General features: G+C 51.6%; 1 protein-coding gene across 1 annotated transcript in view; it reads right to left on the minus strand.

Moving 5' to 3' along the window:
- Nucleotides 1–6: 6 nt before the first annotated feature.
- Nucleotides 7–16,259, minus strand: part of LOC102369018 — a 41,785-nt gene continuing 25,532 nt past the window's right edge. Inside the window, exons 15-20 of the mRNA XM_025195160.1 lie at nt 12,689–12,934; nt 10,960–11,681; nt 10,625–10,835; nt 10,126–10,215; nt 2,363–5,323; nt 7–217 (exon numbers count right to left, since the gene is read on the minus strand). Of these exons, the coding sequence (XP_025050945.1) occupies nt 4,344–5,323; nt 10,126–10,215; nt 10,625–10,835; nt 10,960–11,681; nt 12,689–12,934 (2,249 nt within the window). The 3' untranslated portion in view covers nt 7–217; nt 2,363–4,343. The remainder of the gene's footprint in view (nt 218–2,362; nt 5,324–10,125; nt 10,216–10,624; nt 10,836–10,959; nt 11,682–12,688; nt 12,935–16,259) is intronic.

A 16,259-nucleotide genomic window follows, 5' to 3' on the forward strand; every position in this document is an offset into this window, starting at 1 on the left:
ATCCTGGCTTCACTCAGCTCAGCTCCCCACTGCTTCCAGTTCAGGGCTGGAGTTACTGCAGATGGTATGGGGCACTGTCCTCTGAAGGGTAAAATCCTTCAGGTTCACTTTGATCAGCAGATCATTGGGTAATGCGAGTCTCAAGCAATTGAGAAGCTAAGAGGGAGCAGCTACTGGTGGAGTGCAATAGTCCCATAGAAGCTGGAGTCTGACATGGCTGTGAACACATGTGAAAGTGAGGATTTGACTTTACCAGCATGGTCCAAGCTGGATTTCCCTATGTTCTCAGTTACTTACTAGGACCATGGCAAGGCCAGTGTAAATGGTGCACTGGCACCAGAAGCCCGTGCCATATGGAAGTAACATTTTGTCACAACAGCAAACCTGCCAGTTTAATCCTAAAACAACAAGAAGGCAGGGACTGGGTTTGATGTAGAGCTGTTGTAGGAAGTTTGTGATGCTCTGCACACAGCGAAGTCTCTTACCAGGTGTCTTTTCAATGCATTGTGTTGACAAGTAGCACACCCAGTGTCACTCCCCCGTGCATGACTGTATGCAGTGTGCAAGGGCATAGAGTATGTAGCTACTACTGAAAAAAAAACAAACAAAAAAAAAAACAAAAACACACACACACACACCAACAACTGCTGACCCAATTTTCCCCAGTGGGCGAGCATTGGTAGGAGTTGTGCAGACTTTGTCTTGGCCTCATGCCTGGTGTCCTGCCACCACAGAGCTCCAGGGAGACAAGGGGCTGGTTTGTTCTTGCCTAGCCTTGCTGGTGGCAAGGAGACATGGTACATCTCCATCCTGGGTCCTCCTCTGGGACCTGGGCTCACCCCTGTCTGATGCTTCTCTACTCAAGATGTGGGTCAGCAAGCACCTTTAAGGGATAGGTAACCAGCCACCTTTGTCCCCTTCCATACATCAGACTAACCTAGAGACCTTGCCCTGCCCCATCTGGCTGCAGGAGCCAGCCCAGTTCAGCTGTGTGGGATGCACAGGGTCTCCTTGTCACATCTTTGCAGCAGCTCTGGGCACAGGGAAGGAATGGAGCTGGTAACCGCCCCCAGACACAGGCCACACCACAGGAGCTATGCTAGCTAGAGGCTGGGGCAGGCTGAAGCACCTTGCTACTGAAGGTGGCAAGCCTAGGAGTGCCTAGGAGCACTGGCTGGGCAGCAATGAGAGCCACTTGCAGATGGCCAGGCTCAGACACCACTCAGTCTTCCCCTCCAGGCATCTCTGCTCCTCCAACAGGTCACGCCATGCATGGGTACCATCCCCACAAGCAGCTTCTCCTCAGGGGTGCTCCAAATCCTTGGATCCTCCAGTCCTCAACAGGAAGGGGACTAGTTTTCTGGCACCCTGAAGTGGGGAAGGCTGGGCTACCCAGACCTCAGTGTAGCCCCATATCCTAATTTTTAACTTCACCTGTATTTCTTGCTACGGAGAGGTACTGCTCTCTTGCATAGAGCGCTACCCCTCTCTGGAGGCTGATGTTGGCTTCAAAGATAAGCTGCTTGAAATCCTCTGGGCCAAGCCAGAGGGACGCAAGCATGGGCATTTACTGCAAGCCACCACACCAAGGGGAGGAGCTGGATCTGGGTGAATTCAATTACCCAGACAGACTGGGAGGAACACTGCTAGGTTGGACTGGTCGTGTAGCTTCTTAACACTGAAGGAGGAGCTCTTCCTGCCCCAGGCAGTGCAAGGGCCAGCCAGAGGTACCGCTCTCCTAGACTTGGCCAACAGAAGTGACCTGGTGTGTGGCTTGAACACTGAAGGTAGCCTGGGCGACAGCAGCCATGAGTTCAACCAGGTTCACTGTCCGCCGCAAGGTTAAAACAGGTCAACCAACAGGATTGAAGTCCTGGACTTCAAAAATGCTAATTTCAACAGGCTCAGGCCTACCCTGGAGGTTTTCAAGAGGAGACTGGACCGTCGCCTCGCTGGGGTCACCTACCCCCAGTCATCTTCCTGCCTAGAGAAGGAGGGGCTGGACCCACTGATCTGCAGAGTCCCTTCCAGCCCCTTCCCATCTCTGAACCTACACATGTCCCATGCCTCACTGATGTTTCTAGGCCTAGCATCTATATTCTCACATCCAGCAATTCTCTATTGTCACATCTGGTCTTTACCTATTATCATATCCATGTTATCACAACTCAATGATTCTGCTCCTCACTAGGGTCACTCATCTTTGTCACCCTCAACTGGGCCACTTACATTCACCAGGGAGGTAGCTGGCCTGGTATCTCTTGGGGACTCCCACCAGCCAACCCTTCCCCAGCAGGATGCAGTTTCCAATCATACCCAGGACCAGGAGCCTCCAAACCATCCCCAGAGCTCCTGCCCTTACCTCCAAGGTGCTCCAGGAACAGCTCAACCACATGTTACCTCCTTGCCAACCCAACTCAGACTACTACTTCTGCATCTGAGGGCCTGGTTAAAAGGCAGATGGCTCCGCCCCCTCAGCCAATCCCAAGGGTCCTTCTAGGGTCATGTGCTAGCCTTGATGAGGCTAGCACCCACCTGCGGGCTGCCCCACTGCCAGCTAGAAACCTTAAAGTGGCAGGCACTGCCACACCGTACCTGCTCAGTGCTGACATACACGATAGACAGATACCATGTTTCTTCGTGTGATGTTTCACTTTTCTTGATATCTTGAAATAGTACTTACCAAGCTTTGTTCTGTTTGGGTGTAGTGTCATTTTGCTCATGTTTTGTACTCAAGGTAGTCCCATATTATATCATACAAAAAAAAAAGCAAATAATACATAAAAAACTATGTTACTCAGTAGCACATGGTGGGGGCTCTGCACATGACCTGCACCAGGCATTAAAATACCTGATTCCAGTTCTGCTTGGGGAGAGAAGCAGCTATTTCCCCTTTCTATTTGGAGCAAGTGATGCTAGCTGCCCACCACTCAGGGCCTGATTCTTTTCCACCAAATAGGGGCCTGTGTGGATTTGCCTGCCTATATGTGCTGCTTTCCCCTTCTGCTCAAATCCCTGAAAAAACACATTGGTACATTTACTTTTCAAACATACCATCCTCTTTGTCTGAAGACTAAGGAGTCAATGCTCCAAAGGGGAAAGGCCTGGAAGAAGCAACTCAACTCTGGGAAAGGGTAAGAGAGCCACAGGACAGCTACAAGGGGTGAGAAAGGGTCCAACTGCAAAACAGATCCAATGTATGTGCACAAAAATAAAAATGTACTTTGGCCATTTTCAAGAGGCCTAGGACAAGCTGCAGAATAGCAGCTAAAGCAAAAGGCCCCAAAGCCTGTTTCTGAGTTCTCCCAACCTTTGCAGATGTGACAACCAGCTTGGCCAGCAAAATAAAAGCAGCAATCAAGATGCCAGCTAGACCAGCAAGATTAAATAGAGAACAAGGCTAGAAAGGAGATAATATGCAAGAAGATAGCTAAATCAGATCATCTAAACACACTGTATCATAGCTCCAGCTGAAACGTACTGAATAGTAATGATTAAAGAAACAAACTGTTTTAGACATAGTTTTGCTATACGGGATATATATATATTTTTTGTTCAGTTTCTGAAACAAGTTGTAAACCAAAGCAGCCTTTTCAGTAAAAACCGTAAACGGAGGTGAAGAGACAACAGGATTGGTGGGAAGCAGCATCCCATGATGCTTCTGCTTTCCCAAGGAAACAAATGCCAAGTAACTGGCTCTTTCCAGGGCCACAAGCGATCCGGTTCAGCCCAGTCCCAAAAGTTTCAGTGGAAAAAAAAAAAGTAAATAAAACCAATCAGCAAACATTTATTAGAAAATTAGAATAAGCCATTTATAAATATAGGATGTAGGCTGGCAAGGTTCAGGGTAGAAGATAGGTAACACTTTCCTGGCCAGAAATATCATCACTGTACCTCACGAGCTTCCCAGTAGGGACACTGGGACCTACGAGAAGGACACACTCGTCCCCCCAGGACTGCCACAGAGGATGGAGCCAGGAGACCCGTGGCGTTCATTGGGGAGTTCAGTCCGACCTCGCTGTGTTGTGTGTTAGACCTCTTTTTGAAGTCCTACCTGTTCCCCACAGCTCTGCCTCCCTGGGCTCCCTTTATCGAGAGGTGATGAGTAGTAGAGCCAGGTCCTGAGATAACTCCCTCCAGCATAGCAGCGTAGGGGGGAGCTCCCTTTCTGCCCCTATCAAACCTCACAGTCTGGCCTTTGGGCCTAGTGGGTCCTGAGATGCCTGCTGATGGATGAGAGCAGGGTGAATCTCTGCCCACCCTTGGTAGAGAGGACTGGCCCTTCACCCAAGTCCAGCCGCTGACGGAGGTGCTCCCAAACCCTTCCAGCACCGCGGGCACGACTACGACTGCTCCTGCATGAGGAGGCGCCAGTGCCGGGTCAGATGCACCTGGCGCTGGAAGCTCTTGCCGCAGTGGGTGCACAGGTACGGCCTCTCCCCAGTGTGGATGCGCCGGTGCTGGGCCAGGTTGTAGGAGAGGGTGAAGCTCTTCCCGCAGTCTGGGCAGCAGTAGGGCCTCTCCCCAGTGTGCACGCGCTGGTGCGTGGTGAGGTTGGAGCGGGTCACGAAGGTCTTGCCGCACTCCTCGCAGCGGTGGGGACGCTCCCCGGAGTGGATCTTGCGGTGGGTAGCCAGGTACCCGAGGCTGCTGAAGCTCTTCCCGCACTTGGTGCACAGGTACGGCTTCTCCCCCGTGTGCACGCGCTGGTGCTGGACCAGGTCTCCGCGGCGCACGAAGCTCTTCCCGCACTCCCCGCAGCTGTGCGGCTTCTCCCCCGAATGGATGTGCCGGTGCTGGGTGAGGTGGCCGGGTTGAGCAAAGCACTTCCCGCACTCTCCGCACCTATGTGGCTTCTCCCCCGAGTGGACGTGCTGGTGCCGGGCCAAGCTGCAGGAGTGCGCGAAGCTCTTCCCGCATTCGCCGCACTGGTGTGGCCGCACTCCCGAGTGCACGCGCCGGTGGAGGAAAAGGCTGGAAGAGTGTTTGAAGGTCTTCCCGCACTCTCCGCAGCGGTGCGGCCGGTCCCCCGTGTGCACGGTGCGGTGCTTGGCCAGGATGGAGAGGAACACAAAGCTCTTCCCGCAGTCGGGGCAGTGGTGGGGGCGCTCCCTGGAGTGGATCTTGCGGTGGGCGGCCAGTTTTGAGAGGCAGGCGAAGCTCTTTCCGCAGTCGGCGCAGAGGTGCGGCTCCTCCCCGGTGCGTGCTCCACCAGGCAGGGCCTTCGCTCCTGCTTTCCCTGGGGACGTCTTCAGCTGCTTCAAGTTGGCGGGCCCTTCCTCTGGAGGCTGCTCCTCAGCTCCGCTCAGTGTCCCTGCACCTGCTGAGCAGGGAAGAGAGCCCAGAAATAAGTCCCCGTCCCTTTGGTCAAGGACAAATACAGCTTTTGCCCTGTTCTAGGATGCACCTTAGAGCAAGGGAAGAGCCTGGCACTTTTTTTCTTCAGCAGAAATAAGAGGTCTAGCTTTCAAGTCCCTGAGTGATGAGTGGAAGGGGCAGGCCAGTGTGACATGCTACTAAAGTTGGTCCCAAGTCAGTCCATACACAGTGTTACTGCACATTAGTGTCTACACGTGCATTACTGTACAGTAACTAATTGGGCATAAATATGATACCTGCTTGATGCAGGTATCAAATTTATGCTCAAGTCGGCATAAGTCACCATATTTACTGTGCAGTATGGGTGTGCATATGTGGACATGCACCTGTATTGCACAGTCATTTCAGTTACTGTGCAGTAAATGCTCACATGTAGACGTGCCCACAGTGTGCTAAAGTCCTTGGTATTAACCTTCAGATAGACTTTTCATATCCTATGGCTTGTGACATTCAGGAGACTGTGTAACTTCCCTGCAGGCAGGCTTCCCCCGCCAGGGCTGAGGTCCCCTGCCAAGGTGCCTGGGGTTTAATCTCTGGGGAGGAGGGACAATAGGAGACTTTGCACATGGGATGGATTTTGAACATCTCTGAGAAGAGAGAGAGGGCACAGAGGACATTGCCATGGCTAATCTGGGAACCGGTTCTCAAGACCATGAGTTTTCTCTTGGGTCCTTATCAGAAACCGAGAGCTCCAGTTCCCCTTGCTATATGCAAAAAGATTCAGCCCAGTGTGATACCTTGATACTCTGTTTGGGGGAGTGCATAAAGTCTGGTTAGGTTTGCTTACTGTCAATCCAATACCCAGCTGGATCTTGGGTGAACAGAGCCAATAGACTCAAGCTTTTATGGGGCCCTTGAAGGAAAAGGGAAGATGAAGCAAAGATGAAACAGAAGGCCCTAGAGACAGACACCTGCAACATCAGGTAAGTAGAAGGATCTTCATATAAAATATAAAAGCATCAAGCACTCCGGGATATAAAAAAGGTATAAAATTGATAGGAGCACCATGGAAGGTGGACAGAGATACAATGATCTGTGATGTACCGGAAAGAAGAAAAATCTTTTATATATTATATCGAGCTATCAGATTGAAAAGATAGATTGTGAACACGCCAATCAATATCATTATTAGGACAAAATACTGATAAATGGGTTTATTCTCAATGAGAGTTAGTAGTGATAAACTTTGTAAGTGAAGAGAAGCAATGACAGATGGGGGGCAATCAAACTTTTGTCACGGGAGAGAAAGCACATCCTGTCAAGAGTGCATAGGAAACAATGAGATAAAAACGTAGCTACTAGTATCTGGTTTCCATCCTGTGTTGAACTGTCATTACAGGATGACTTGAGGAACTAGAAAAGCTATGGGCTGAAACAGTAGATGCTGATAAGTCTTCGATTAAAGGGCATTAGCACTGAAAAGTCTGTGCTGAAATGTGCAAACACTTCACAAAAAATGATTGAAAAGGTAACAAGGCATAAGACGAATGTACTACGCAACCGCCCTTGGTGAATATGAATAAGGCACTGGGGGAGAGTATGGACATGCTGGCAGGGCAAAGAGAGATATCACAATATTGCATGCAATATCGCACTATTGATGCTGAATCTGGAAGCACCACGAGACAGACCAAGCGGAAGACCTGAGTGAAATCATCTGGAAGAAATAAAGGATGTACAAATTTTAAAAATTGAGGAGCCAGATCAGTGACAAACACTGGGAGGGGCATATAAACCGCCAGCCAAAAGTTCATGAAGCTAAGACTGTAGAAGACCAGCAAAGGGAGTGGCACGGACACTGTTCTGCTGAGCGAACAGGATGTTTGCCCACTTTAGGCCATGCCAGCTGAGAGCTCAGGCAGCTGCACCTGCTCATATATTCTGGGCAGGTCTACAGGTGCATTGATGCCAGCTTAAATTTGCTGCACAGTAAATTACAGCGCAGTAATCAGGAATAGGATGGTCTCTACACGTGCAGGCATTAAAGCGCATTAACGCTGTGTGTGGACTGTGCAGTAATTAACTGGGTGTAAATTTGATACCTGCGTGATGCAGCTATCACATTTATGACCAAGTCAGCAGAAGTAGCCGTATTTACTGCATGGTACGGGCATGCATGTGTAGATACCACTCATACTGTGCAGTAATTTTGGTTACTGAGCAGTAAATGTTCACCTGCATCTGCAATGAGGATGCTGCCATCATAACTACACCAGCAGAGACTCTGTAGCGTAGGCAGCCTGCGGAAGCTGTTTTCATGGCTGTGACTCACAGGGAGGACCCCCTGCCTGGGAAAGGGCACCCCAAGAATTTATCCTTCTCCACCAGACACATGCCTAGGAACTCCAGGGCCTTGCAAGGTGGTGTCAGGAGTCTCCCCTTATTTCCCATGGAGCTCGGAAGGGCCTAGAGTCGAGGAGGGGGACTTACCGCCCCAGTACAACACGGGAACCTTTCTGCTGGTGTCCCACCTGAGCAGGGGCTGCTGCAGCCATCCCTGATGTATCTGCCAGTGGAGTGGAAATGAAAGGTGGGGCAAGAAGGGGGAATGTGGATTCCCAGTGGCCTGGGATGAGTTGGGGGAGGTGGGATTCAGTGCAAAAAATCAGTCTGGAAACAGGAAAAGAAAGGAGCTGATGGTCCATTCACAGAGACGACACTATGAATCCAAATGTTGTGATCCACTTCAGCACAGATTACGCATCTGGGGATGTAGGGGCACCCTCCAGGCCAGAACATATCAGTCCTGGGGATGTCTTGGGTAGATGCCGGTGAAAGGAGACTAGGACCAAGATGCGTTTCACCTGCTGGGGGGTTGTTCCTACATAGGCTTATCCACCAGCAGTCAGGCACGCTGCTCACTCCTGGAAAACTGCCTGTCCATGAGGCTGTCCAGCACTGGCTGGGTTGGAGGAGCCCTGCTGGGATTCGGTACAGACACCATCTGTTCTCACCAGAGCTAGCTGCTTCGGGGGCCACCTGGCTGGGCTCAGCTGCAGAGACCTCTGCCCCATGCTCCCTTGGGCTGGCTGGGTGCTATAGAGTACCCAGAAAGGATCTTTCTTGGGCCCCTCAGTCTGAAAACATGTATAGGAGCATGCCTTAGAGGCAACTAAGGCATTGCTTAGAGAGGTGGGAAGCCTTACAGGCTTGGCTTCCACGGTTATTTGTTTACGGTGGTGAGCTTCTTGCCCCATTCCCCACTCCCAGGGCCTCTCCACCAGCTCAATTTGAACACATCTCTCTCCAATGAAGACTCGTCTTGCTGCTCTTCAGGTCTCTCAGCTCTTCTAATTCTTCCTTGTACCCCTGGCTCCTCTTGGACTACTGCCCCAGCTGCACCCCTACACCCAGCAAGAGCCACTGTCTTGTTCACTGGCATGTTCTCCCTTTGTTTTTTGGGCCTCCCTTCAAATTGGCCCTGCTCAGGTCTCTGCCCTTATCTCTCTGGGGACATCTTCAACATCTTCTGGCTTGCAGGCCCTTCTTCGGGCTTCACTCAGGGCCCCAGCACCTGCTGGGTGTGGGGAAGGGCAAGAGAATCCACAGATTTGAGAATAGCATGGGGGATAAAGAGAAAGCACTGCTCTTTTCAGGTGACGGCATGCACCTAAAACAGCCCCAGGCCACAGCATGTGAGAGAGGAGAGAGAAGGACAAGTCAAATCCCACAGCTCTTCTCTTGTCCATGAAGTCAGAGATGAGCCCCAATGAGTACAACATCATGTTACAAGTGCACAGCATCGCTCTTGAGGGGAAGAAATGAAGGTGCAAGAAATTCTGAAGTACAGCAATATTGTGCATTAGGTAATGGGATGTTTTATCACCAAGTACATGCACAACCATCTTCCAGAAAACCAAGGTTTAAGCCGAGAGAGACAGGACTCTATATTATCTGAGAACTGAAGTACTGAGATTCAGGGGGTGGAGGAAATGAAGGTAGGAGAGACAGGTATTTTGCTAGGATGAGCTAGGTGCCAGCATGGGGCAGCCAGAAACTCTTTTGCGAAACCAGTTATGGATATTTGGATCAAGTGCTTGTAACTGTGTGGGCACAGTTATTAAGTCGGCCTGTAACACTCTGATCTAACACAGAGATAGTATTTTGGAGCATTCATTTAAAGTAACGGCCTAACTGCTCTTGGCATTTGGGTTTAATAAAGGCCCGATAGCTGAATTACTGACATTGTCAATCAAATTCCAATAGGGGACCCTGGCGCAGGGTCAGGCTCCACATTTTAAAGGGAGGGGGCAGAGAAAATCCAGGACCACCTCTCCAGGGCATTAAAAAGTTTTCTAGGAGGGTCATCAGGAGAAGAGGAAAAGCCAATCTGCTGGAGCCTCATTCCTTAACAAAACACTAGGTGTATCTACACGTGCACATTTAATGTGCACTAGCCCAATTTAAGGTGCATTAAGGGTGCGAGTACACACCTTTAATACATCTTAAAAGGGTGATTTTAGGCTGTTTGAGCTTAAATTTGATACCTGCATAAACCATCAGCGAACATGTAGACGCGCTAATGCACATTAATGCGGGGTGTGTCCACTGACTTGGGACTAATCTTAGTGCACCTTAGTGCATGCATGTGTAGACACGCACCTAAATTGCTTTAATGCACATTATACTAATGTGCCTAAAGTTTAGATGTGGAAAAGCCCGTGTAGACGCACCCACTTGGGGGGAGTTTTCTGCGGATGTATGATGCCTCCTGCTGCTGGAAAGGTCAGAACTGCTGCTTCTTACCTGCTCCTGGGGAAGGGTCTTGTCTGGGGAACCAACCCATGGAGCTCTCATCTGCGGATGAGTCCCAGGTCTCCTCTGTGTTGGAGAAACCTGCGGCAAGAGACAGGCCTGGGCTTAACGGTACATGAACGAGTCAAAAGTGGCTGGGAAAAGCCATGTCCATGACACCTGCATCGGCCAAGTCTTGGGCACAGAGAACTCACAGCGGGCATGAGAGGAGCAACTAGGACTCGATCATTGATTTTTACTTTGGCAGCGCTATGAGGCCAGGCAAGGGACAGGGGCTTAGGCAAGCAAGAAGGTGCTTGCTTCTGTCACACCAGAAATGCCCAATGCAAGATCAGGGCCCCGTCACCCCACAAACTCGCAGTGAGAGATGTGAATCCCTCACTCCTGGTGCTCAACAGGCACGGGCACCAACGTTAGGGCCTCATAATAGCTCTACCCAAAGCTAGTATGGGTCCTTTAGGTACATACTGCCCAAAATCCAGCTTGTTACCTGACTCCTCATGGGGCAGGGGCTCCTCTTTGGGGACATGAGGCAGCTCATCCTGGACCCCTGGGGTTTCACCCCATCCTGCCTCCTCCTGGGGCATGTGAGCAGGATTGGGCTGTGGCTGCTCTGGCCAGGAATCAAGAGGTTCCCACAATGCCCCAGTGGGTGCCATCTTGTCCGAGGACACGTCTTCAACCTTTACACACACTGTGACCTGGGGACAAGGCAAGAAAGTTACTGGGGAGCTGGAACCGGGAGAAATGGGGGTGAATCTGAACATCACCCGGTTTGGAGATGGGAGCAGCGGTATTGATGCTGGGGGGGTAAAATGCTCTCACCTGGAGCTTCTCATCCTCCGCCTGCCCCAGCTGAAACCCCTCGGCCAGGGCCACCGCCTCAGCGCAGGTCTCCACGCCAAGTCCCCACTCCCAGCTCGGCATCTCCTGGGGCAGGATGGCCAGGAACTGCTCGAGCACCACCAGCTCCAGGATCTGCTCCTTGCTGCGGTGCTGGGGCTCCAGCCAGCGCTGGCACAGCTCCCGCAGGCGGCTGCACACCTCCCGCGGCCCCTCGGCCGCCTGGTAGCAAAAGCCCCGGAAGCGCCGGCGCCACATCTCTGGGGTGGGGACCTCGCCTCCCGGGGCCAGCTCTGGCAGCTGCAGGGTCACTGTGTCCATCCCAACCTTGGCAGGAAGATGCTGGGGCTGCATCCCTTCCTGCCACTGTCCTTCCCCGTGGTGGGCTGGCTCCTCCTGTGGCTCTTGCTTGACCTGTTGCAGCTCCTCCCAGCTCACGGTCTCCTGACCAGTCCCAGCCTCAATGACACGAGGGACGTTCCCTGCCCCTTCAGCTCCTGCCACAGGCTCTGGTGGACCTGCTGAGTCCTGTTCCTCCATCTTCACCGAGGGCTGCACCAGTGCTGGCAACAGGAGGCTCAGGGCCGGTGCTGGACCTAGCTTGGCTGCCATCCTGCGTGCTGGTGAAGCTCGGGGGCCTGGACTCTCGCTCTCCCACCGCTTGTGCACGGAGCCTGTTGGCAGCACCGTGTCTCTGGGGCCGTCTGTGGGAAAGCAGAGATTTGGCTTTTAAAGTGTGATGGAGGAGCCAGGATCATGGCCCACCTGCTTCTCACCCATAAAAATGGCTTTGCAATTGTCCCTCCCTGTCTTGCAACATGGCACTGGCAGGAGGCTGGATCCCAAAACACGGCTTTGTTGGTCACGGGAAGCAGCCCCGGTGAGGGTCCTTGGGCTCTACCATGAACACCCTGCCTGAGTTACATGAAGCCCCCTCCCCAACACACACACACGTCAGTGCCAGGTCACACACAAGTCAGTGCCAAGTCACACGATCAGAGGATCGGAGGAAAGTAGGGCTGGAAGGTATCTAGGCATCTACTCCAGCCCTTTGCTCATGGTAGTATTTTCCCTGATTAAACCATCCCGTCCAAGTGTACCCTGCTCTTGAAAACTTCCAAGGATGGAGATGCCACCACTTCTCCAGGTAGCCTGTTTCGGTGCTTGACCATCCTCATCATCAGAAAGTTCTCCTAGCTCCAGCCTAAATTTCTCCTGCTGCAGCCTGAAGTCATTGCTCCTAGCCCCAGCCCTTACACTCACAGGGAAAAGCCCATCTCCAGCTTCTCTATAATCACCCTTCAGTTATTTGAAGACTGTTATCAAATCCCACCCGAGGCTTCTCTTCTCCTGGCTAAATCACCCTAGTTATTCAGCCGTTCCTCATAAGTCTCATTTCCCAGGCCCCTGATGATTTTGGTTCCCCTGCACTGGCCAGTTTCCAAACTGTCCATGACCATTTTGAAGTGTGGAGTCCAAAACTGGACGCAATACTCCAGGTGAAGCTTCACCTACGCTGAATGGACTGGGAGAATCACTTCCCCTGATCTGCAAGTTAATACAACCCAGGATGCTGTTGGCTTTTTTGCAACAAGAGTGCACTGTCGGCTCATCTTATGCTTACGATACCCCATAACTCCCGGGTCCTTCTCTGCACAACTGCAACCAAGCCAGTCATTTCCCAGTCTGTATTTGTGCATGCAATTATTACTGAATCTCATCTGATTGATTGAAGACCATTTATCCAGGCTGTGCAGGTCGTTGTGGATCCTAGCCCTGCCCTCCACAGTGTGCGCACTTCTGCCCACCTTGGAATCACCTACAAATTTGAAAAGCGTGCACTTGAACCCATCCTCTGAATCATTAATGCAGATGTTAAACAATTCCTGACCCAGTATGGACTCCCAGGGAATCCCATTTGATTCCTCCTTCCAGCTAGACATGGAGCTATTGAGGCCTACTTGAAGAGCAGCATGATACAACCAGCTCTGTATGGACATTACAATGCTTTCATCCAGTTTGTATTTTCTTAGCTTGCTAAAGAGAGTATTGTGGGAGAGAGCAGCAAAAGTCTTGCTAAAGTCATGGCATACCATGTCCACTGCTCTCCTCTCACCCACAGACACAGTCATAAAAAGAAATCAGATCGGTCCGGCATGACTTGCTCTTGGTGAATAGTGCCGAACCTAAAGTGCTGGTGGCCCCGGGTGAACTTTTAGTATCAGGCCCCCCTTTACCAGAGATGATTTTTTTTCTTGCAGGAATCTTTATCTTTGGTATCAATGTCTTTAAATAGTTCATTCTCAATTGATAGCATTGCCACTCCCACTTATGTGCAATATTAAAACTTCTTTTTTGCAATTTTAATTTTTTTTTTTCATTTTCAGGTCCCCTTTCTGTCCAGCACCCAGTTCATCCATGCCTGTGTCTGGGTCTGAGTGAATAAATGCTGACTCTCCCTCATCACCTTGTTCTCCTCTAGGTGCTTCACAGTAGATTCCTTGAAGATGTGCTCTATGATCTTTCCAGTTACTGAGGTCAGGCTGACTGGTCTATAGTTTCCCAGATCCTCCTTCCCTTTCTTAAAGATGAGCAATATATTTGCCCTTTTCCCATCCTTTGGGACCTCACCCAACTTTAATGAGTTCTCAAAGATGATAGCCAATGGCTCTCAAATTCCCTCGGCCAATTCTTTCCAGCAAGTACCCTTGGGTGCATCCCATCTGAGCCTGCTGACTTGATTTGAATCTTTCTGCATCACACCTAAGCTCCAGGAGTCTGGTTGCAAGCAACGGCCTCCGAGAGCACCCGGCCCGAGCAGCCTGAACCCCGAGAGCCACAGCAGGCAGGAGGCCAGGCAGGATCACTCCATAATCTTTCCAGATACCGAGGTCAGACTGGCCCAAGTGGCCTGACAGCAGGCAGGAGGCCGGCCAGGAGCACTCCCATCCCCGTGCCTCCAAACAGCAGCCAGTACTCTAGGCTTTGTCTCCTCTCTGCTGCCTACTGCCCTCATCCTCTGCCCCTAGATGTGCAAAAAGAAGTATAAAAGGTATTAAATGCTATAATTTGCCTTTGAACTGTCTGTGACTAGATTGTACTCCCCATTCCCCAAGTGACCTATAACATCTTTGGTCTTCCTCTTCTTGCCATGCCTGCAGAATCCCACCCCCCCCCTTCCCTTTTTTTTTTTTTTTTTTAATATATTTTGTATTCCCGACCAGATTAGCCAAATCAGTTCCCAATCGTATCAATTGAGCAGAACTCAGTCATGCCAAAAACCATCTCATTTGAGCAGGCAGAACTCCATCGTTCCAAGCATCACATCTGACGCTACAACCGGCGAGCATCCTCCATCCCAGACCCATCACCCTAGGACTTCAGATGCTCCTAAATCCTTTGGCAGGCATCCTACGTGCAGGCTCAAGCCCAAAGGTCTTGGGGTTCGGATGCCCCCAGATACTACAGGCAAGCATCCTCCATCATCGGGGACTTCAGATACTCCCTACACTTGTTCCTAGACCGCAAGAGGCCGAACAGAATCCCTTTTTACTGCCTTTTATGTCCCTTGCCAGCTGCATCTCAAATTGTGCCTCGGCCTTCCTCCCTGCCTGTCCTCACATGACTCTTTATTTGCCCCTCGTTTCCACTTTTTGTAGGAGTCCTTTTTGAGCTTCGTCTCACTGAAGAAATGGCTGTTATCAGGTAATCCTGAACACCCCCAACTCCTTTTGGCTGTGCTGGGTGGGTCACTACCTCCCTCCTCCCAGGTCTTCTGATCCCAGAAGACGTTCAGTCTGAATCGCCAGGTTTAGCATGTGAGAGAAGCCATGTAAGGGCAGTTTCAAGGGGCCTGAGATGCCTAGGCCAGGGCAGGCTAATGCTAAAGTTGATGAACTCTTTGGGTGGAGGCGATATCTTTTATTAGACCAACTAAACAGATGCAATTTTTTTTCTTTGCAAGCTTTCGGGCTCAAAAGCTTGCAAAGAAAAACAAATTTTGCAACTATTTAGTAAGAGCGGTCACAGACCAGGATGCATTTCCCCAGCTCCCTGCAGAACCGGCCAAGGGATCCTTCTCTCAAAGGAAAGGGAGCGGGGATACAGAAATCTGAACCTGAGCTGTATAAAAGGAGAGAGGTGGCAGTCTGGGTCTTGCCTCAAACCCTGAGGACATATTTTGAGAGGCCTGAGACCTCACCACCGGTAGTGAGTATGTCTGTGTATTCTCTGCTGCTCTGGGTAATATTGTCTGATGGATAACACCCCAATCAACGGGCTCAGAGGAACTTGCTTTGGCTTTTCTTGTCCTTATCTGGAGAAAGTCAAAGCTCCCAGAGACATCTGGGTGTAACAGGAGGCAGGTGGCCTCCTGCTGCCCTTTCCATTGCTCTGTTGCATTTCGGGTGGCCATCATCGAGGACACGCCGGTTTTCCGCTACTCTGTCCTCTATTGATATGAAACCAGATGCTTTTATGTCCTCTAGCTTTGGCAGGGTCTGTTAGCAGCAGGTTCAGGAGCTGATGCCATTCCCTTGTGCAATACAGCCCATCATTCACCCAAGCTCCCACCCAGGACACATGGACCCCCATGACCCCCTTGCCATCCACACGGACCCCCACGACCCCCTTACCATCCATACAGGCCCCTCCTGACTCTCAGCCCAGCCTGAGGCAGGGCAGATTTCCGCCTTACAGACTAAACCAGACAGAAACGTAGTGTCAGCTTCCCTGAGCTGGAGCTGGAGCTGGAGCTGGAGCTGGAGCTGGAGCTGGCCGCAGCAGAGGACGTGCGGGCCGTGGCGGGTGGGATGGAGAGAGTGGGTGGATGCAAAAGGGATGCTGTGGCACAAGCTCTTCGGTGGGCTAGGGCTGGCTGCAGCAAAGGCCTGAAAGGAGGTGGCGAGCCTGCATAGGGAGGCAGAGGCTGGGACACAAAGGCCGGAGGGAGAGGGGGAAGGGGAAGGGGAAGGGGAGGGAGGCTCTGCCTGACCAGCCGAGAGGCCCAGGGAACAAAGGAGTCAGCATCCCGCGTCCTTGCTGAGACCCCGGCTTGTCCAGCCCTGCACACCCTGCCCCATGCAGCACCCCCGCTACCCCAGACCCACACCGCCCCCCACCACCTGCAGCCCCACAGCTTGCTCTGGCCTCAGCCCCCATCCCCATCCCCATCCCCCAAGGCAGGCAGGACCTCCTGCATCCTACAGGGCTCTGGCTCCCCAAGGCCACCCCTAGCTCCAGACACCCCCCCCCCGCTCTGCCTCCCGCAACCCCTGCTCCCC

The sequence above is a fragment of the Alligator sinensis genome, unplaced genomic scaffold (genome assembly GCF_000455745.1).
Source record: "Alligator sinensis unplaced genomic scaffold, ASM45574v1 scaffold1902_1, whole genome shotgun sequence".
Lineage (NCBI taxonomy): Eukaryota > Metazoa > Chordata > Crocodylia > Alligatoridae > Alligator > Alligator sinensis.